Source organism: Tupaia chinensis, unplaced genomic scaffold (genome assembly GCF_000334495.1).
Source record: "Tupaia chinensis unplaced genomic scaffold, TupChi_1.0 Scaffold000516_1, whole genome shotgun sequence".
NCBI classification, from domain to species: domain Eukaryota; kingdom Metazoa; phylum Chordata; class Mammalia; order Scandentia; family Tupaiidae; genus Tupaia; species Tupaia belangeri.
The window spans coordinates 870,881-893,519 of NW_006160029.1; the positions used below are offsets into that span (position 1 = coordinate 870,881).

At 35.0% G+C, this 22,639-nt stretch overlaps 1 protein-coding gene across 1 annotated transcript in view; it reads left to right on the plus strand.

Annotated features, from left to right (window-relative positions):
• The window catches only part of CWC27 (CWC27 spliceosome associated cyclophilin), a 239,838-nt gene that overhangs the window by 15,400 nt on the left and 201,799 nt on the right, over nt 1-22,639 (plus strand). Inside the window, exons 3-7 of the mRNA XM_027775064.1 lie at nt 4,098-4,210; nt 7,356-7,499; nt 8,979-9,077; nt 9,702-9,805; nt 12,539-12,608. Coding sequence (XP_027630865.1) covers nt 4,098-4,210; nt 7,356-7,499; nt 8,979-9,077; nt 9,702-9,805; nt 12,539-12,608 — 530 coding nt within the window. The remainder of the gene's footprint in view (nt 1-4,097; nt 4,211-7,355; nt 7,500-8,978; nt 9,078-9,701; nt 9,806-12,538; nt 12,609-22,639) is intronic.

The window sequence follows — 22,639 nt, forward strand, 5'->3', positions numbered from 1 at the left end:
AGTTCTTGAAACTATGCATCTCAAGATAATCCACAGCCTTGTTTTGACTCTTGGATAGTAGCTGTGTTTGTGCTCTCTCTCTCTCTCGCTCTAATCTTGTCTCCTTCCAATTCATTCTCCATGCTGGAAATTGTAAAAGCAAATCTGATCACGTGCTCACAAAATATTGATTGACTGCATATTATGTGTCAAAATGCATACAGTATTTTCATTTTATTATATGTATCTGGACATATTTTATATTCAGATTTGAATATGAATTTGTAGTATTCAAGTGGGGATATTAAAATCTGACCTCCTGTTTGTGTTGACCTTGAAAATTTATAGGTTGTGGGGCTAGAAGGTGGCGTGAATTCCCACATGGCTGACTGGGGTCAGAGCCCCAGACGCAGTGACTTGAAAATCATGCTGGGCATGTGTGGATGTGCTCAAAATCTGGGGGGAGAATAGAGGAGAAGGGATTGCAGCACGGTCATCCCCCCTCCCCCACCCCTTTGGATTGATTTTTTACTTTCTCTCTCTCTATTTTTGTCTCTCTCCAGTAAGGACATGTGCCCTACGGCAAAAACCTACAAAAACAAAAAAGAAAGAAAAAAGAAAAGAAATGAAAGAAAATTTATATAATAGGCTGCTTTCTTCTATTTGATCTTCAGAACAACACTGGATTAATTTGCATTATTAATTTTATACTGATAAAATTCGTTTGAGGTTGTACTGCTAAAGAAGGAACACTCAGAACTCTTGACTGCTACATAGTATTAGTTTAACTGGTGAAATGGTTACTTAGGGATTTGGTAAAGATACTTTCAGAGTACTTAGCTTTTATAGTTTCTATTTGTAACTCACAGGCAATTTGTCTATTTTGGGTAGTTCTTGTGAATATAGCCAACAGCTTTCAACTGAGAGAAGAGACTGAAAAATATCAGCTAGTCTTCCTTTCTACTTCTTCCAGTGTACTATGTTTTGAATAGAGTTATTTGATTACTAACTACATTTTTAAATTATAGATTTTATATCCAGTTATACCTTTCAAATGTAAGTAATTATGAGGGTGTTGCAAGCAGCTATAATAGGTGTGTTCTGAATTTTGTAAGAAAAAATAATTTCTTTCCTTCTTCTTAAAAAATTTAAAAATTAGGTGAAATTTATATAACCTAACACTAATAATTTTAAAGTGTACAATTCAGTGGCATTTTCTGCATTCATTGTATTGTGCAACCAGCCCTTGATGGACTTCCAAGACATTTTATATTTTATCACCACAGAAGAAAACTCTACTCACTAAGCAGTCATGCTTGACAACACTTTATCCCTAGGAACTACCAGTCTGTTTCCCATCACTGTGGATTGAACTATTCTGGATATTTTATACACATGGAATTGTATAATATGTGACCTTTTGTGTCTAGCTTTTTTCACTTAGCATATTTTTGAGGTTCATTCAAGTTGTAGCATGTGTGACTAATATTCCATTGTATATACATAATCCATTTTATTTATTAATAGACTTTTGAGTTGTGTCTACCTGTTGGCTCTTGTGAAGTGTTCTTGTGAATATTTATGTACAAGTATTTATTTGAGTATCTGTTTTCAATTCTTGTGTGTGTGTGTGTATACATACATATATATATATATATATAATACATATGTGTTTCTATATATGTGTGTATATATATATATATACACAGGGAGAGAGAGAGAGAGAGATTGATTCAGCATGTTTAATCTGAAAGTCTAAAATTGGAAATGCTTCAAAATATGAAACTTTTGAGCACCAGCATGACACCACAAGTAGAAAATTCCACATCTGACCTCATGTGATGGGTTGCATTCAAAATGCTGCAATATAAGAATATTGTGTAAAATTACGTTCAGGCTTTACCTATAAGGTGTGTATGAAACAAATGAATTTCATGTGTAAACTTGGATCTCATTACCAAGCTTTCTCATTATGTATATGCAAATATTACAGAATCTGAAACAAAATCTAAAACCATCTGGTCCCAAGCACTTTGGATAATGGATCCTTAACCTGTGCCTAGCCAGCATTGCTAAGTCATATGATAATTCTGTGTTTAACATTTTATACCATCTTATGTTCCCACCGGCAATATACAAGTGTTCCAATTTCCTTCTGTCTTCACCAACACTTGTTATTTTAAGGTTTTTAATGGTAGCCATCATAGGTATGAAGTGTTATCTCTTTGTGGTGTTGAGTTGCATTTTTCTAATGACTTATGATGTTGAATACTTCTTATGCAGGTTGGTCATTTTTGCTACTGCTTTTGTTCTTTAAGTTTGGTTAGTTATTTTTCCATGAGTGAGAAAAGAAAGAGAGACAGTCCACCCAGCCGTCCACCCCAGCTTCAGCCAGCCCATGGGCGTGCTTGCATCCCGTGTACTCCTGGACATCCTTCCCAGGTGGCTCAGCCTCACACTGTCACACTTCACTCCTGAGCCACTCTCCATTCCTAGGGCTGCTACTTTGTATGTGAACTTGTCTTCTGTCAGACTCTGGTTCTTGTCCTCCACCAAATTCTTTGCAGATACATTATCTCACCAAAAAGTCATCTTTCTGCAATATCCAAGTTAACTTCTTTCCCTGCTGTGAAGTCTCCCTCATGTTTCTAGATTCCAGGCAATAACTACTACCTTAGGTCAGCGGAAAAGTCATGATGCATTTTTGCATAGGAGAACATGTCGTGACTTTCCTGATGACTCAATAGGATATCATATATAATCTTTTCTGTATGTTTGTGAATGCCAAGAAGTATGTTTATATATGAATTATAATTTCTTTAAATCATTTAGCAAACTGAGAGTCTAACGGGACTCAAGTATATACCATTTATTTTGTTTATTGAAAGTGTGTGTAAATAGCATTTGTATGTAAAAAGCGTTTGTGTATAAATAGTGTTTGTGTGTAAATAGCGTTTGTGTGTAAACAATATTTGTGTGTTAATAAATTTATTTTCTAAGGGGATAAAAGGGAGAAGCAGGAAGAAAAGCACTTATCCTCTCTGGGGTTTGTCCACCTCAGTAATGTTGGCATTTTTTTTTGGCAGGTAATTCTTTGTTGAGGACTATCCTTTGCATGATAAGATATTTATCAGTTTCCCTTCCTTCTACTCACTGGATGCTAGTAGTGTACCCTAATAGTGATAATCAAGAATATTTCCAGACATTGACACTGTTCCCTGTTGGTACAAATTGTTGCTTCTCCTCCAGCGAATTGAGAACTACTGATTGATACCAAAGCTCTATAATTTTTATTTATTTATTTATTTATTTATTTATTTTTTGAGAGGTTTTTGCTATAGGGTGTGTGCGCTCACCAGGCAGAGAGAGACAGAGAGACAGAAAGTGAGAAGTCACACCCCCCCCAGGGGGGATGGCCATGCCGCAATCCCTTCTCCTCCATTCTCCTCTCGGGATCTTGGGCACGTACACACATGCACCCGATGTGAGTTTTAAGCCACCGGGTCCGGGACGTGAACCGAGGTCGACTACGTGGGTTTCCAGCGACATAGCCATTACGCTAACTGCTGGTCCCTATAATTTTTATTTTTAAAACACTAGTGCAAAGTTTGAGAGAATCCTGGAAATAAAAACAAAATAATATGTTTTCTATAGAAATGTGTGCTGTTGGGAAACCAGCAGATGCCATAATGGTTACATCACTGGACTCCCACTTGGCCAACCATGGTTCAAGTCCTGGATTTGGCAGCTTAAAACTTATTTTGGGCGCATGTGCATACATGCCCAAAATCCCAAGAGGAGAATGGAGGAGAAGGGATTGCAGTGTGGCCATCCCCTTTGGGGGAGCAATTTCTTGCTTTCTGTGTCTCTGTCTCTCTCTGTCTCCCTGGCAAGCGCACCTGCCCTGCAACAAAAATCTCTCTTTAAAAAAAAAAAAGAGAAAACAAACGTGCTATTTTTAAAAGTGGGTTATTTCATAAGTGGGGAAGAAAAGGTTTGGTTTGGGAGCCTATTTAACATTCTGGCAAATAAATTTTGTGACTCTGCCTGTATTAACTCTGATAACTATAGATACAATTAGTTTTAGATATTGATAAATTATTTTTTACTTTTTTCAGCTTATTATGACAACACTATTTTTCATAGAGTTGTACCTGGTTTTATAGTCCAAGGGGGAGATCCTACTGGCACAGGGACTGGTGGAGAGTCTATCTATGGAGCCCCATTCAAGGTAAGACTGAGTGATTACTGTTCTTATTACACTGCAAGTCTGCTTGGACTGTATAATTGAAAATGTTTTTGCTCTATTAAAAGGAAAAAAGTACTCTTTATCTTAGAGAAAATCAGGTGTCTGTCACATATTTAGAGTTATATAGATATAAGAACAGTACTTACCCTCTCAAACTGTCTTTCATATTTGTCTTATTGTAAGTTTTAATGCTAGGCTGAATTCAAGTGGTGCTATAGATAGTAGTGAAAAAGTGTGGGATGGCAGGGGGCATGGTGGTTAAGGGTGCGGGACTCCCACATGGCCGACTGCATATCAAGTCCCAGACCTGGTGTCTTGCTTTCTCACTTTTCCTCTCTTTCTCTCAGTCTCTCTGTCCCTCTCTGGTCAAATTTAAATAAACAAATAAATTAATTTAATTTAATAATTCTCAAAAAAAGCCTCTTAAAAAAAGATAGTAGTGAAAAAGTGTGATGCAGAAGAAGATTATAGCATATTTCCTGATGTCTGACGGTATCTAAGCTCTGCAGCTCTATAAATGTAAAACATTTTTAGAGTACTGTGTATGCTCCCCTACTTTTAAAACATTTTATTTAAACACTATATGGAATCTGCATAATCTGTTCAGGCTACTATAAGAAAATACCACAGACTGGGTGACTTTACAACAGGAATTTATTTCTTACATCTGGAGACGGGGAAGCCCAAGATGAAGGTGTCTGCCAGTTTTGTTCCTGGTGAAGTCTTTCCTCCTGACTAATAGATGACTGCCTTTTCAGATGTCCTCATGTGGAGAAGAAAGAAAACTCATTTCTCTTCCTTTTCCTATTTTTTTTTTTTTTTTGGAGAGGTTTTTGCTATAGGGCACATGTTCTCGCCAGAAGAACAGAGAGAGACAGAGACAGAAAGTGAGAAATCACCCCTCAGGGGGATGGGCACGCTGCAATCCCTACTCCTCCATTCTCCTCTTGGGATCTTCGGCACACACGCACACGCACCTGGCATGAGTTTAAGCCACTGGGTCTGGGACTTGAACCACGGTCGACTACGTGGAAGTCCAGCAACATAGCCATTATGCCAACTGTTGATCCCTCTCTTCCTTTTCTTATAAGGACAACAGCTCTATTGGATTATGATCCCACTCGTATGACCTCATTTAATTTTTACTACCTCTTCTCAGACTCAATTACAGTCACACTGGGAGTTAGGGGAGCAATTCAATCCATAGCAGAATTTATTATAAATTATACAAAATAGATTCCTACAGGATAAAATGCATGTTACAATGGAAAGTCACAAGGAGAATGGGAGAAAATAGCAACATAAAAATAATATAAGCAACTGGACATGGTAGTGTGTGCTTTTAATCATAGCTACTCCAGAGGCTGAGGGAAGAGGACCATGAATTTCCCTTGTTTCTGGCCAAGAAGGAAGAAGAAAGAAGAGAAGAGAAAAGAAATGAAAGAAAGAAAAAAGAAAAGAGGGAAAGGGAAGGGGGAGGAAAAAAAGACTTATTTGTCAAGAATAGTTCAGTGATTTCTTAACTGGCAGTATATATAAGAAAAACTGGATTTAAGAGTTAATGTCATAGTGGAGATATCAAGAACAGTGGATTCGAGTAAAAGCTGAATGTTGTGTTTATTACTAACCTGATGATACAAATATCATGTTCTTTTATATGTGTATGTGTGTTTTTGTTTGTTTGTTAGTTTTTTTGCTATAGGGCCCATGCACTCACCAGAGAGAGACAGAGAGAGGGCAGGTGAGAAATCACCCCCCACAGGGATGGCCATGCCACAGTCTCTTCTCCGTTCTCCTCTTGGGATTTTGGGCAAATATTCACACAGGTATGGGATCTGAACCATAATTGGCCATGTGGGAATCCAGCACCTTAACCACTAAGCTTTCTGCTGGCTCCAATATTATGTACTATGAGTGAGTAAATAAATATCAATAGCTCTTAAAATATGGAAGTTTTGGAAAACTTTGTGTTTATACCAATGGGCTAAGTGTCTGGAGTTACTTTTCATCTTTAACTGATTCACTGTGACTCTTGAGAATAATACTTGAACTGTTTGCTTTAATTTCCTGTTGATAATGGCCTTAGAAAATGAGAAATGGTTATATAAATGTCTCAGCTGTCATTGCTGGGCTATTTTATATTTTACTCAAGTGAGATGTCTCATGATTTTAGAGCTCCAGCTAATAGAAAGCCTTTCTTTATTCTACTATTGTATTGATGTATCAGAATAGCTCTTTTTGACAGTTCCATCCTAACTTGGCATTTTTTCCTTTTTCACTTTCAGATAATACAGTTATCTTATTAAGTTTTTCAATTAGGTCATTTTAATACAGTACACAGTTATGATCCACTGAAGTCCAGACGTCTTTAGAATTATTTATGAAGGAAAAATAACTTCCTTTTGGAAAGGCATTGATTGTACAACAACGCTACTATATGAATGGGTCCAGTATCAGGTCTAGATGGAGATTCTGTTAAGTAAGAGACTAATTGTAAGTTAACTAGAACTACCATAGCAAGAAATCCATCTTAGGAAGGCTTCCCTCTGCTCTTTTGAAAACTGGCAAATGGAATCAGTACCAGTATAGAGAAGAATTAATTTATAACTTCAAAAAACACAGTAAAATCATTTAACAGAATCCTAGCAGATTTCTTGAATTTAAAAAAAAAGAAGAAGAAAGCAATTGTTTCATGACATTTAGAATGAGATTGAGATGGAGCAATAATTGAAAACTCTGCAATGGTTCAAAGGTGGCTCTCTTAGAGAAATAATACGAGGTTTTCAAAATTTAGATGCCTTGAGGGATGAGAAGAGGGACATGACTCTGAGAAATCCATTCTCCTTTGAGAACCCTTCCTCTATGTTTTAGGAGTCAGTGTTCCACAAAATAGGCTATCATTGTGGATGAGTGTATTTAGAAGATTTGAACAGGCTAGTTTAATAGCATTGAAAGAATAATAAATATTGGGTTTAATTATACTTAAAAATCAATGAAATAAAACTTCAGCATGTTTTGATTAGAAAATATGAGACCTTGTATGGGACCTGGCTGGTCAACTGAATAACTTATTTGATATGAAGGGTCTTACAACTGAGGACATTCTCTAAATCTTTTTATGCTTCAGGATGAATTTCACTCACGATTGCGTTTTAATCGGAGAGGACTGGTTGCCATGGCAAATGCTGGTCCTCATGATAATGGCAGCCAGTTTTTCTTTACCCTGGGTCGAGCAGATGAACTTAATAATAAGCACACCATCTTTGGAAAGGTTAGTATTTAGTCATCTTAAACTTACAGGTTGTTTTTATGTTATTCCTTAGGCCTCTGTGATCGATATGTTCAACTTATTTAAGAGCAACCTTTCTAAAACTGTTCCATAAAATACTTACTTATTACTTTCAAAAGAGATGTAATATATTTCTTTTATAATGAATTATGAGTACCACCAAATTTTATTTTGTCTGTTTCAAATTAGTGGTCAGTTATGACTTTCATCATTTCTTTTTTAAAACTCACACTAGTGGTATTTACTACTATACTGTGCAGCTAATATTGCTTTGATGTTTTTAGAAAGACACTTTAGAAATAAAACATTTAGAATTTTTAAGTTTATTTTATTAATGATGAATTTCCTTAAGTTTAAAGTGGAAATTGTATTGACATTCACACTTGTTACTAGAAATACTGCTTTAATACTACCTATTATATCTTGCTCACATTTAATGTCATATTAAAGAATGTCTTTTTGTTGAAATTTTTAACAATTCTCTTTCAAAAGGGATTCTGAAGATTTTCTTCTCTCCTCTTCTCCATTCTTTGAATATATTCCTGTATGTTTTTAAGGCCTAGAAGCATGGGCAACACCAGTATATGAGCCCCCCCTGCTGGTTCAGTAAGAATTGTTCCCCCATATCCTAGTTAAAACTGGCTTTTGTGATGATGAAAGAGAAAGAACAAATTTTGGAAAATAGGTATTTTAAACCTGTGAGAAATGTTGAATGAAAGAAAGGAGTTACACTAAAATAATGAAATATACTATTCCTGCTTAGTACTTAACAACATGTATTGGGAAATATACACATTCTCTCAAGGCTCTCTAACCTGGTTATCTGATATTCATACATTTTTCTCTCTTACTATTTAAAAAAAAATAAGAGTGCATAATGCAATGCAATTTAAGTCATTATTCTGTACCATTTTTTACAGTTGATAGAACTTACAAATTAGAGAGATGACATACATAACAATGATTTAAAAAAAGACTATCACTGTTGGCTGTTTAATTTCTTTGAATTTTGTTTTCTTATCTGTGGATGGAGGATAATGGCAGTTCCTACTTTTAGCATATTTAGGAGCAATAGATGAGATGTGTATGTAAAGCACTTACCACATTGTTATTGTTATTTGCTTATTCTGTCCTACTCTGCAGTCTGAATTTATTTATGATGTTTGAATGAAAAGTTGTCATTTGGTAGACAGTTAATTTGCATTATATTTTTATTTTTAGTAAAAACTGGTATTAAGTATATATTGCATATTTCTTAAAAAGCTTATTGAAGGATTAAACTTGGCCCATGCTTTTTGGCATTAAGATGAAATTGCTTTATTTACATTACTAATGCATAAAGGCTTTCAGAATAATATGAAATTCCATTTCAGTTGTTAAAAAGTATTTTCAAAAGTCCTCTCTTAAGTCAAAGGATGAATGTAATGATTTTCAATTACATGTTAAATTTTTATCTGATAGGTTACCGGAGATACAGTGTATAACATGCTGCGGCTGACAGAAGTAGACATTGATGATGATGAAAGACCACGTAATCCACACAGAATAAAGAGCTGTGAGGTAGGAGCATGATTATTGTTAGATACAGTGATCAGATTGTCACTTGGGACAAATTGATTAAACTGCTGGATGAAGACTTTATTCTAAATCAGCTTGACAGCTCAAATTTCTCTCTCACTTGTGTGAGCACAATTTCTAATTAAGATATTTTTAATTGAAGGTTTTAAATAGATGAAACTTTAGCTGATAATCCAATGAATAAAAATCTTAAGTAATAATGACAAATTAGGGGAATTAGGTTTATTTAGCTCAAAGATATAACTTTATAGGTAATTTAAGAGTGATTCTTCATTGAAGAGTCTTCAAAGCATTTGTCCTTAAGAACATTTGGTTTGGAGTCAAAACATTTGTCTTTCTTGCTATATATCATAAAGTTTTCTTAAATATTTTTTCTTTTGGTAAAATAGGGATAAAATACCCCTTAATAATACATAGTACTATTGGTAGAATACAGTGAGGCCATGCAAGTAGAAGCACTTCGTATAATATATATGCCACTATACTAATAATGTTATGTGTCAGAAAATATGGACAGTAATGTCAATGCAATTAAACATGGGATTTGATTTTTTTTGTGAAATTTTAAAAAATGTTAGGATAAAGATTTAAATTTTTTTTCCATAGGTCTTATTTAATCCTTTTGATGACATTATTCCAAGGGAAATTAAAAAGCCGAAAAAAGAGAAACAAGAGGAAGAAGTAAAGAAACTGAAACCCAAAGGAACAAAGTAATCAGAAATATCTTTCTTCACCTTGAAAAGCAATACTAATTCATTACTTATCTATTTCCTATTATAATAATTGCTTAGTACCAAGGGAAACGACATTTTGAATCAGGGAGATATTGAAATTATGAGTGTTTATTTCCTATTGAGCATTTTTTGCATTCAAGTACAATACATAACTTAAACTTAAGCTAAAAATGCATTATCTCAGATGTCTTTATAACATTTTTTTTACTAAATCTTTTTTTAAAGAATTATTTTATTTAACTTTATTTATTTTAATTTGACCACATAGGGACAGAGTGAGAGAGAGAGACAGAGAGAGAGAGAGATAGAAAGTGAGAAAGCAAGCTACCATGTCCGGGACTCGAACTCCGATTGGCCATGTGGGAATCCAGCACCCTTAACCACCACTCCAGCCCCTTTACTAAGTATTTTATAATCACTATATCAATAACTTATATAAGTAAGTTATTGAGAAACTTTTGTTCTTTATTTTTAAATTAGTATATATTTACTCAGTTATAAAGAATTTGTAAAATAGAAAAAATACAAGGAATATGTTTAATACCTTCATGACTATATAATTTATTTGTTCATTCCCTTTTTTGGTGCCATTAAAAATAATCTTAGTATAAGGCCAGCATGTGGTGTGGAAGTTAAAGTGCTGAATTGCATATGGCTAGCTTTGTGGTTTGAGTCCTGGACCCAGAAACTTGAGAATCACACTGGGCATGTGTGCGTGCATGCCCAAAATCCCTAAAGAAGAGTAGAAGGGATGGAATTGTGGTGGGCCATCCTCCCCAGGTGAGGGTTGTGGTTTCTCATTTTCTCTCTCTCGCTCTCTCTCTGACAACCAGACATACCCTAAAATAAAAAGTTTAAAAAGTAATCTCAACCTTATACAAATACTTTTAAACACAAAGCTATTTCATTCAGTTTTCTTGGTTATTTCCTGAAGATACTTTTCGAAACATAGGGATTTCTTTTTTTTTTTTAAATAAATTCATCATTCTGTGACAATACTCTCTACATTGTAAATATTTGTTTTATTACAATAGCACAGAATTAGATTCCAACTTAACTCTTTTATTGAATTGTCATATCTTTATTAGAGATTTTATTGTGCTTAAGTACAATATGTTATATTCAGATAAGTCTAGTTAAAATCAAGGCAAACCTGGCTAAAAATGAACAAGGTTTATTAATGTTTTTGAGGTTGATTTGCTTTATTTTGTAAAATGGAGACTATAACAAATACAGCACCTGGTTGTAATGAAGATTAAATGAGAAGCTAGATGTGAAAACGTTCAATGTCACAGGTACTCAGTACATATTAGCTTCTTCCCATTTTTACTACAGAATGAGTGAGTTAAATTGCTTTTATAAATAGCCAGACGTGAACCAGACACTTTAATAAACAGTTGATGCTTTGTGGCAAAATAATTTTTTATGTAGCTATGTATTTGATTTCCTTTTATTCTTTAATTCATCCAGTTTGACTAATTTATCTCTGGATGAAATGCCACTGTTATTATATTCATAAATGGTATTTCATCATGATTTATGTAGATAATCTCAAGAAATGGGTCTTTGTGTTTTGTTTCATTTTCATCCATAGCAAATACGTTAGGTTTGATATAGTAGTTATTGCTGGCATCTTGATTTTTGAAAAAAAATCCTTTTGTTTTAAAATAATTTATTATTTTTCTTACTTGAGATTTTGTTAGTTTTAAGCATCAGAGAATACAAAAGTTTTTTTTCTCTCTATCTTTATAGGCTGTTTTATTTTAGTTAAAATAATTTTTTATGTATTTTTTTCATCTGGCAATTTTGTGTACCATATTAACTTTTCAATATTAAGACATATTTTGCCAAATACAAGATCAATTGCTTCCCATTCATAGTGCTTTCACCATTATTTGCTAGGTTTTCAGAAATCTCCTTTTTGCCACCTGTTTTGATAAATTATTTCTGGTTCAATTATTTCCATCATGCTTGACTCAGAACATTTAGTGGAAATATTCAGGATGAACTTTTGATCATTAGTATAATATATGGAACATTAGTGGTCTGGGGCCAAAGCCTTAGTGTTACTGTGAAAATACAGATCCCTAAAATACCCTTTTTATTTTATTATTATTTTTAAAATTTTTAAAAAAGAATTATTTCATTTAACTTTATCTATTTTGATTTGATCATAGAGGGCCAGAGTGAGAGCGAGAGAGAGAGAGAGAAAGCAAGCCGCCAGGTCTAGGACTTGAACCATGGTTGCCATGTGGGAGTCCAGTGTCCTTAACCACCTTGTGACCTGCTGGACCCTTATTTTATTATTTTTTTTAATGTTATAGAGTGTACACGTATGCACAAGAAAGACAAAAGCACCCTCCAACAGGGCCTGGTCATGCCGCAATCATTTTTTCCTTCATTTCTCCATCCCATCAGGATCCCAGTCATGTGCATACATGCCTAGCATGTTTTTCAAGCTGCTGGGGCCAGATTTGAACCACATTTGGCCATGGGAGATCCAGCTCCCTCCATAAAGCACTTAATGACTATGCTACAGGGCCAGCTCCAATCTTAATATACTTTTGCTGAACATTAATTAATATTAAATAGTCAGTGTGTGTTTCTTCTTGTGATTTATTTTATTGCTTTGGAAATAGGATATTTTTAAGTTTTATTTAACTTTGTTTCTAATTTTCTTTTTTTCCCTATTTTGCTTTTTCTGACTAGAAATTTTAGTTTACTTTCATTTGGAGAGGAAGCTGAGGAAGAAGAGGAAGAAGTAAATCGAGTTAGTCAGGTACTTTCTAATTGCCCTTTGTTCTGAATTTCAAGAGGCTGGGTCTGTCTTATTCATTCTGTATCTTCTGCTATATCCGGCACACTATATTTTACCTGGTACACACTCAATAAGTGTTTGTTAAATTATTTGCATAATGATTTGTGGTCAGTAATATTTGTAATTTCTGAGATGATTTGCCTTCTTAAAATTGTAATGTTTATTTATTTTAAATCTTAGCCTTTATCAGAACTGGACAGTTTTTGAATAGTTTGACTTTATGAATATTCACATATTAGTTGCTGTTCATTTAAATGTTTTGCTAGATGATAGTTATTATTATTATAAACCCACATTAAAGCTTTAATTTTTTGTATTTTTAAAATTTATTAGAAGATTTTTGCTATAGGGTGCAATGTGTTCACTGCAGAGAGAGAGAGACAGAAAGGGAAAAATCACCCCTAGGTGGATGATCATGCCACAATCCTTCTCCTCCATTTTCCTCTTGGGATCTCGGGATACACACACACATACACACACCTGGCTTGAGTTTTAAGCCGCTGGGTCTGAGACTTGAACCACAGTCAACTATGTGGGAGTTCATCAACATAGCCATTATGCCATCTACTGGCCCATGTTTTGTTTTTTAAATCTTTTTTTCTACAATTTAAAAAAATAATTATACGTTTAATTATTGTACATCTTTATGGTATACAATATGGTTTTTTAAAGAATGCATGCAGTGTGTGATAATCAAATCGAAGATAGTACCATATATATAGCTTTCAACAAAGAAGCTTACATACTCGTTTCTGTTAAATATGTTTTTTCTGAGCTCCTACCACTCACCCCGTACAGTCTACCACCCTCCCATTCAGATGCTGGTGTCTACACTTGGCCACTCCACTATTATGTCTTAAAATCTTTCAATTTCTGCCATTGATTGCATATGTCATATATAAACTGAGCTGGGATATATAATGTTTGTCTTTTATAGTCTGACGTAGTTTACTTAGCTTTAAATCTTATATATTCATTCACTTTCTATCAAATGACAAAGTTGGTGTTCTTTAGTACTGAGCAATATTCCATAGTATACTTATATTTCGCTCATATTCCTTTCCTTGCCTTAAATGTTCAACCCCTCTTCTGATGTAAACGTTATATTTAGTTTCAGTACCTAAAATACCATGTTTTCTAAGTGTCTTTTCATTTTTTTCTTAATCTTTTCTTTTTCTGACTTAACTTGGGCTTAACCTTAAACTTTCTTGTGATACTTTACATTTTCCCATTAAAAACATTTTTTTGTACTTTATTACACAAGAAGTATATGACTGTGTTCTCACAGTATACTTCTCCACCATTAAATCCTCTACTTTCTGCCTTATTATATAGAGTCCTGGACTGTTAGCTCCTTGAAGATAGACTGCATTATCTTTGAATAGCAGTGTGTTGGAGCAGAAATAACGTGGATTTGAGATCCTACAGCTCATATTGAAACTTTATTTTCTACTCATTTCATGACCTTGGATGACTTAATCTCTCTGAACTTCAATTTTCCTTTTTATAGTGTAAAATTAATATGTAGCATTTGGGGTTGTGAGATAAGAATATGATAGTCCTTTTTTTAGATACATTATATAATCATGAAAAATGTCTTTGAAAGTCAAATGTCTTAAAGTAGAACAATACGGAATATGTCATAATTTTACACTCAGCTAGAAAATATAAGAAAATCTTTAATATGATCATGATTGTCATGTGGAAACTGCTGTCCTCATGCCAAAGCAATTTAGAGGATGAGTGAGAAACTTTACCAGTAGCTTGACCTGCTGGATATGAAGCCATAAGTTTAGTACAACTGGCCCAACTGGCACTCTCTGAGGGTCCTAGATAGTGGCCTGAGCAGGTTCTTAGAGCATTAGTGGACAGCTGTATACTATGACCCAAAGCACATCCCATTCTCCCCTTGTGAGTGGGTTTTGGTATACTATAGAATCTTTAGTTTACAGAATTTGGCTGTTTTGTCTGCTTTATGTAATGGACTAGTGGGTAAGTTTAGGTTGAGAAAATAGTATAACAATAAAAAAAAATTCTTGAAATTTACTAGCTTAGAGAAATGAAAATTGCTCGAAAGTGCATGAGATACATTTAGGAGAGAATTCAAATAGAAGTGTAGTTTTGTTTATTTTGCTTGTGTATCGTTCTCCATACTATGAGCACTCTTCAAGTATTCTTGCTCAAAAGATAAAATGAAACCTTGGTAAGAAAAAGGAGGGCTAACCAGAATACTGGGAAAGTATGGTCAGTAAGAGAAATAATAAATAAATAAATACATAAATACACACACACACACACACAATTTTCTTTTTGGTTTAGCTTTATTATTTTTGAATGTCTGAAGTATCTAGAGATAAAGACCAGTGTCTTTATAACAACCAATTTACAGTTTCAGTGACTGCATAGAATTAAATATTTCTAAAGGTTTTTACAAATAATTGTTTCATTATTCATTTGCTTATCAAGTTTCTTTTTTCAGTGTCTCTACAGTGTTAAGCTTTATTCCAGAACCATTCTGACTGAACACAAGTTAATATTGGTAAAGTCTGAATAGAGGCTTTACTTTACGTGAAGGAAAAATAAGATAGCGTACTCTCTGGTTTATGGATTATCAGTGTGGGATTACAGACACTCCTTCACCCCACTCATTCATTCATGACAAGGTACCTTCCCACATGGGTTAGCTTTCCTTCACTATTTATTTCAGTATCTTTCTACTTCCTGATAAAATCTCTTTAGAATCACAGAATTTTATAGCTCAGAGGGATCTAGTCCAACTTCCTTTCTTTATAGATGAGGAAACTGAGACTCTGGTTAAGTGACTTGCCAGACTGACTTCATTTCCTTTTTGATAGGATTGCGTGATAGGGGGATGCCATAATAATCATATCTTGAGTTCAGGAAAGCACATTGTCAGACTCCCATGATATTCTTGTGGACAACATGAAGAAATGTGATCCGGGAGATAGTATAGTCAGATAGATTTATAGCTAATTGAATACTTCTGCCCAAAGGGTGCTTTGTTGTCAACCTGTGTTTGGTTTTTTTAAGTTAGCAAGTTGAAATGTAATAGGAGTACATGTAAATTCTGCACTTTTAAGTTTAATAAAATCAGCTGAATAGGTATGACTTACTAGTCTGCAAATCGTAGTTGAATTATTAAGCGCAAGATCTCTGAAATAAAAGACTTAATGTTCCCTGCATCGTTTGGATCACATTCACAGCCTTTTGTTTAGTTCTGAACACATTTCAAAAATATGTTGACAAACTACATACATCCAGAGGAAGAGAGAGTGCTGAGGAGGATGTGATGGCTCCCAAAGCCACTTCACATAGGCAGTGCTTGACCAAGCAGATATACTTTGAAGAAGTGAAAACTAAGTAAAAGTAGCCTAAACTCTTAACTATTTGAAAGGTTTTTATTTGCAAGATCACTCCCTTTATATTGCTTTCTTAAGTAATAGTTTCATTCAAATCTCTTTATGGGTTTAGTATATGCTCATGAATCTTTATATGTAACTTAAATACAAATATCAAAAAAATATTTTCCAAGTAAAAGCATATAATCAGACAAGTCATTTTTATGTGGGTTGCATGGTTGGTACATTATACAAGTATCTCAATAGACAGATTTTAATGCAATAGTCAATTGTGCTACATTTCACAGTGCTTCACATAGTATTTTTCTAACTACAAAACATGTTAACATTTCCCCTTCAAATCCAATGTGATAAAAGGGCTTTTTTTTTTTTCTCACTCATATGAAGTTTCATTGGTAATACAGGGAAGCTCACCACTTTTGAGAATAAAGTAAAGTTCTATTTCAGTTTATCCCATGAAATTAGACTTTCCAAAAAGTTAGAAGGTGAAAGTGGACATGTCATAGAAAGTCCGCTAGGCCATTTTCATTGAGATTGTCAGAAATGTTAAATAGTCTAGTTTATAAAATGTTTCTGCCCATCAAATTGTGCTCAAATTTAATATACTCTTCTAGCTGTTTGTATTTAGCTAACTTAAAAAAGTTAACATATTTTATTAGTTTTGCATTGCCCTTGTTATAAATTGCCACTGACGTGGTGACTTCATGAAAAAACATTTAGTGTTTTATAGTTCTGGATATAAGAAGTCTAAAGTAGGTTTCACAGAGCTAAGTAGCAAGGTTTGAGCAGGGTGCCTCTCTTTTTGGAGGCTTTGGGGACAGTTTATTTCCTTGTCTTTTCCACCTGCTAGAGATTCTTTGTGTTCTGTGATTAATAAAGTTTTTTCACACTGTATCACTCTAAAACTGACTCCCTCACCACCCTCTTTCACTTAAAAGAATTCTTGCAATTCATTGGACTACCTTGATAATCCAGGATAACCTACTCCTCTTGGAATTCTTTATTACTGCAAAGTCCCTTTCCCCATGGAAGGTTCCAGTTCTGGTTCTAGTATGGTAAGATTCTGGGTATTAGGACATGGACATTTTTGGGAAAGGGGTTATTATTCTACCTACCTATCTATATTGGAACTAAGCTTTATGTAGGGTATCTAATCACAGGATCATATGTAGTTCATTTTAGTTCTAGAAGGTAGAATTAGGGTTGTTTGATGGTTGGAAATTACACATATGTTTATATTTTTCTCCAATTTGAGAAATTTTCCAATAAAAGAAGACATCTTTAAAGGGCTGGGCTTGTCATGTGTACACGCGTGTGTATATGTCATTTAAAAAACAGTCTAGTTTGGGTTTGGGTATGTGTGCATGTGTTGTCTGTGTTAATAAGCTCATTCTAAGTATTGAGGCATGTGCTGACCAGTTAGCAGTGATGCCAAGGAGATTCCCGCATTGGAAGGGGGAATGGATTAAGTGGTCTCTAAATTTCTTTTTCAACTATTACGTTTTTCTGGTTCTGTGCCGAGAGTTTCAGAGTGTATTAGTCAGGGTTCTCCAGAGAAACAACCAGTAAGCCAACACAATAGTGAGAGAAAAAGAGAGAATAGATACACACTTCTGTCTGTTGGAATTGCTCGCCTCGTAGGTGGCTGGTATGAAATATGGAGAGTAGGCCAGCAGTCCAGAGACGCAAGGAACAGTGTCACGTCCACAATCTGCAGGGTGAAAACCAGGCAGGGTTTCTATGTTGTCTTTGTGTTCTCAAAGCCTACTAATTTAAACATTAACCTCATCTAAAAAATACTTTATGGAATATTTAGACTGGTGTTTGATTAAACAAACAACTGGGAACCACAAGCTACACAGCCTACCCAGGTGACACAGAGAGTTAACTGTAACACAATTAGAAGTTGAACCCCAGGCCTTCGAGCTTCTTGGCTAGTGTCTATCCTTCTCTTCCTCCTTTCCTTCCTGCCTACCTTCCTTCCTTCCTTCCTTCCTTCCTTCCTTCCTTCCTTCCTTCTCTACCTATACTATATTTAGTTCCTATGATTTTGCTGCCTCTTTTTTCTTAGATTTTAAGTGTCAGTAATATAATTTTTTCCCTTTAATGTTCATTTTTAGATTTATTTGCAGACAGTTTTAAACTGGCCATGGAACACCTTACACAGGACTCACTAAATATATTTAGTATTTTGTTCAGCAGCTAAACCTTTTGACTAGCCAGTTTCTTTTATGCAATTAAAAAAATATTTAAGGAACCAGCAGTTGGCGTAATGGCTATGTCGCTGGACTCCCACGTAGTCGACGCAGTTCGCGTCCCGGACCTGGAAACTTAAAAATCATGCTGGGCGCATGTGCGTGCGTGCCCAAGATCCCGAGAGGAGAATGGAGGAGAAGGGATTGCAGTGTGACCATCCCCCCGGGGGGTGATTTCTCGCTTTCTGTCTCTATGTCTCTCTCTGTCTGGCGAGCACACGCGCCCTATAGCGAAAATCTCTCCCCCCCCCAAAAAAAAATCTATATTTAAAAATGTATTTGGTATTTTCTCTTCCTTTAAAATCATTGTTACCTGATGCTATAAATAAGAACCTTCAGAAAAAATAGGCATTTAAAAAAATGGCTGAATTTATTTTCCCCTTCTTTGGGATGGTCTCCTAGTTCCTTCAGTCCTTCCTCAGTTTGCTTTATCTGCCTGCAGGAGACAGTCTACTATAGTGGAAGAGAAGCCTAAAAAATTATTTTTGATCATGTATTTCTCTGCCAAATTAATTTTTTAAAGAATTACTTAATTCGATGTGCCGCTTGCACAGTCATTCGATGCCTTGTGACAGACGTCCTGGCCGAGTTAGTCACGGCACCACCCCTTCGACTGTGGTTACAGAACCGCAAGCCATCAGGTAGTTTCAATGAGGGCTGGTGGCACTTAGGCTGGGAGGCGCAGATCCGCCCTGGTTTGTTGGACCTGGTCTGTGAACAGCCACAATATCGATCTTCATCTCCCACCGACCAGATCCTCCTAACCAATGTGGCTGTTGTACAGATGAAGCGAGGTGGCAAGTACTTGGAAATGACCTGCTACAAAAACAAGGTTGTTGGCTGGCGGAGTGCTGTGGAAAAAGACCCCGATGAAGTCCTGCAGACGCACTGTGTAAATGCTTCCAAAGGTCAAGTTGCAAGGAAGGAAGATCTGGTCAGTGTGTTTGGAACAGATGACCAAACTAAAATCTGTAAACAGATTTTGACTAAAGGAGAAGTTCGAGTATCAGATAAAGGCACACACAGCTGGAGCAGATGTTTAAGGACATTGCAACTATTATAGCAGACAAGTGTGTGAACCCTGAAACAAAGAGACCATACACTGTTATCCTTATTGAAAGAGCCACGAAGGACATCCACTATTCAGTCAAACCAGCAACAGTACCGAAAAGCAGGTTTTGGAAGTGATAAAATGGTTAAAGGACAAAATGAAGATAGAACATGCTCACATGAGACTATGGTTTATTCTTCCAGTGCATGAAGGGAAGAAATTGAAAGAAAAACTCAAGCCGTGGATCAAGGTTATAGAGAGCGAAAACTACAGTCAACAGTTAGAAATTATGTGTCTTATTGACCCAGGCTGCTTCAGAGAAATTGATGAGCTAATTAAAGGGGAAACAAAAGGCAAAGGTTTTTTTGGAAGTACTCAAAATTTGAAATACGTGGAAAGAGACAAGAAATTTGAATAGCATTCATCAGTCTCTTCAGCTACAAAACACTGAAGCATTTTCGTTTCTGACTGCACTGTTTTATTTCTGTAATCTGCCAAATACTTGTTCACACTAACAGAGATAGACATTTTCTATCTTCGTGTTAAATGTGTGCACAGACTTTCATCCATGAGTATAATGCGGGAATAATTTAATTATAAGTCATTGTTTGGGGCAAAAATGAAAATTCCCAGATACAAAGTGCAGACAGCATTATGCTGCTGTCATGCCGTTACAGCTTTACAAAATGAAAGTCAATTGAGGGAAAAATTCTTGTGGATAAAAAGTTAAATTTTGTACATTATGGGAAGATTATTTGGAGGATATGTCATTATGACAAAAGAATATATGCTGGAAAAGAACATGTCTTATTTCTACATGGTAAAATTTGTGTATAGAGGTAACTATTGTTTCCCAATGTAAAGCTTGGTTGGTGACCCACATTTTCTGAAAAAAGGAATATATAAAATGTCCTTGAAGAACTTAAATAATTTTCCTTGAACATGTTGCCATAACTTAGATAATTCTTGGTTTTAAAAAAGAGTAATTTATTTCTAATTTAAAAAATGTATAATATATATTAAAATAGATAAAAGAATATGTGATTGATTAAAAACCACTCTTATTTTTATTTATAAAAAAGAATTAATGGGGCCGGCAGGTGGCGTGGTTATTAAGGACATTGTACTCCTACATAGTCCACCATGGACTCTCTGTCTCTGGTGATTAATTAATTAATTAATTAAATTATAAAATAATTCTTTAAACACATAATTAATTAATTATATGTCTTGACCAGAAAGAGAGAGAAAGTGAGAAAGCAAGTTGCCAGGTCTGGGACTTGAACTACAATGAACATGTGGGAGTCCAGTGCCTCAGCCACCATGCCACATGCTAGCCCCAGCTAAATTAATTTTTAAAGTTAATTAAATTTGAAATGATAGTGACTATTCAGATTAATTTACAGGTTCCTCATAATTGTCATCTTATTTTAAAGTAATGTAAAACTGGTTCTATTCTCTTTAAGCTGTTTAAAGTAAGTTTTAGGTAATAAACAATACTTTTTAAAAAATTAATTAATTACTTTAAATTGACAAACAAAAATTGTATGTAATTATCACATACAAGACGATGTTTTATAATATGTTTACACTGTGGAATGGCTAAATAGAACTAATTAACATACATTACATCACATACTTAAAAATTTTTGTGGAGAGTACACTTAAAATTTCTCTTAGATGGGGCTGGCAAGTGGCATGGTGGTTAAAGGTGCTGGACTCCCACATGGCCGACCACGGTTCAAGTCTCAGACCTGGTGGCTTGCTATCTCACTTCCTCTCTCTCTCTCTCTGTCTCTCTCTGATCAAACTGGAAAATAATAATGATAATAATAATAAATAAAGTTAAATAAAATAATTCTTTAAAAACAATTTCTTAGCTGGGTCAGCAGGTGGTTAGAGGTTAAAGTAGCTGGATCTCACTTGGCCTACTGCACAGTTCAAGTCCCAGACCTGGCTGCTTGAAAACATGCCAGGTGTGTGTGTGTGTGTTGTGTGTACATGCTGAAAATCCCAAGAGAGAATGGAAAAGAGATTGCGGCATGGCCATTGCCCCTGGGTGGTGATTTCTCACTTTCCCTCTCTGTCTCTCTGGCAAAGACCAGCACCTTATAGAAAAAATTAAAACACACACACACAAATCTTCAAGACTACAAGAACCCATTTTAAAAATCTAATAATTAAATTAACAATTATAAGCTAACCTTTACAAATAAATGAAATAGCATAGCTTATTAATGGACCAAGAGCTTAGAGACCTTAATTCTAATATTATTCCTACTATTTTTTAGTATAACCCCAGTTTTACCGATCTGTGAATTAAGAAACTGGAATAGGAAGTTTGAGGCCATCTTTGGCTGTGATGTTTATGACTGTGATTCCATGAAGGAGCTGGGTGGGAGGAATATTTCTTAGAGTAGATAAAGATGACCTGATGGCTGCAGATGCAGGAGAAAGGAATTTAATTCTCCGTGTGACATATGCAGAGATGCTGTTATGATTCCTGTTGTGTTAGGTAAAGATTCTGAGGTCTCATGAGGTCATTGCATTTAGACAAATGGCACAAATGTTGGACTAAAACTCATAAAATTATGAAATATTAGATTTTGAAACTTACTTGGCCCAACTACTATCTTTATTCTTGTCTTGCATTGTTTCTACTCTCCCACATTATTTTTTAATAATTTTTCCCCATTTTTCATAGCTGAATAAACATATTATCAAGTAATTTGTTGACATTTTGCCTTTTTTCACTCTTTAGTTTAATCGAGCTTATAGAATTGGGAATATAGGTTGATTGCATAACTCAGATCCTATGACTTTAAAACTACAAAAATAACCTATTAAGATTAACCAAGAAAGTTTCATTTTTCTTTCTTTTTTTCTTTTTTGTCTTGTGAAACTAGACTATAAGCATGTTTTAATTGATTATATCTTTAAAATGTGGAGAATTCCATGTTAATACAAAAAATTTTAAATCCATTATTTTCATCAAGGAAATGTATTTCAGAAGACATACATCTGCATTAGAATAAAACCTACCAAACTTAAGAGCCTGCTTTCAAAACTGACAATGGTGAATGAGGCTTAAGTGAAAGTGGTAATTCAACTCTCTATGTCTGACATGTACAAATTTCAGTTAATATATTTTGTAATGAATTTTCCAAAATAAAATTACCCATTAAAAGAAATGCAGGTGGGGCGCCCGGCGGAAGCCGCGCGGGGCGCCCGGCGGAAGCCGCTCGGGGCGCGGGAGCTCATGCCCCCGGAGCGGCGGGGACCCCCCAACGAAAAAAGGCCCCCCCA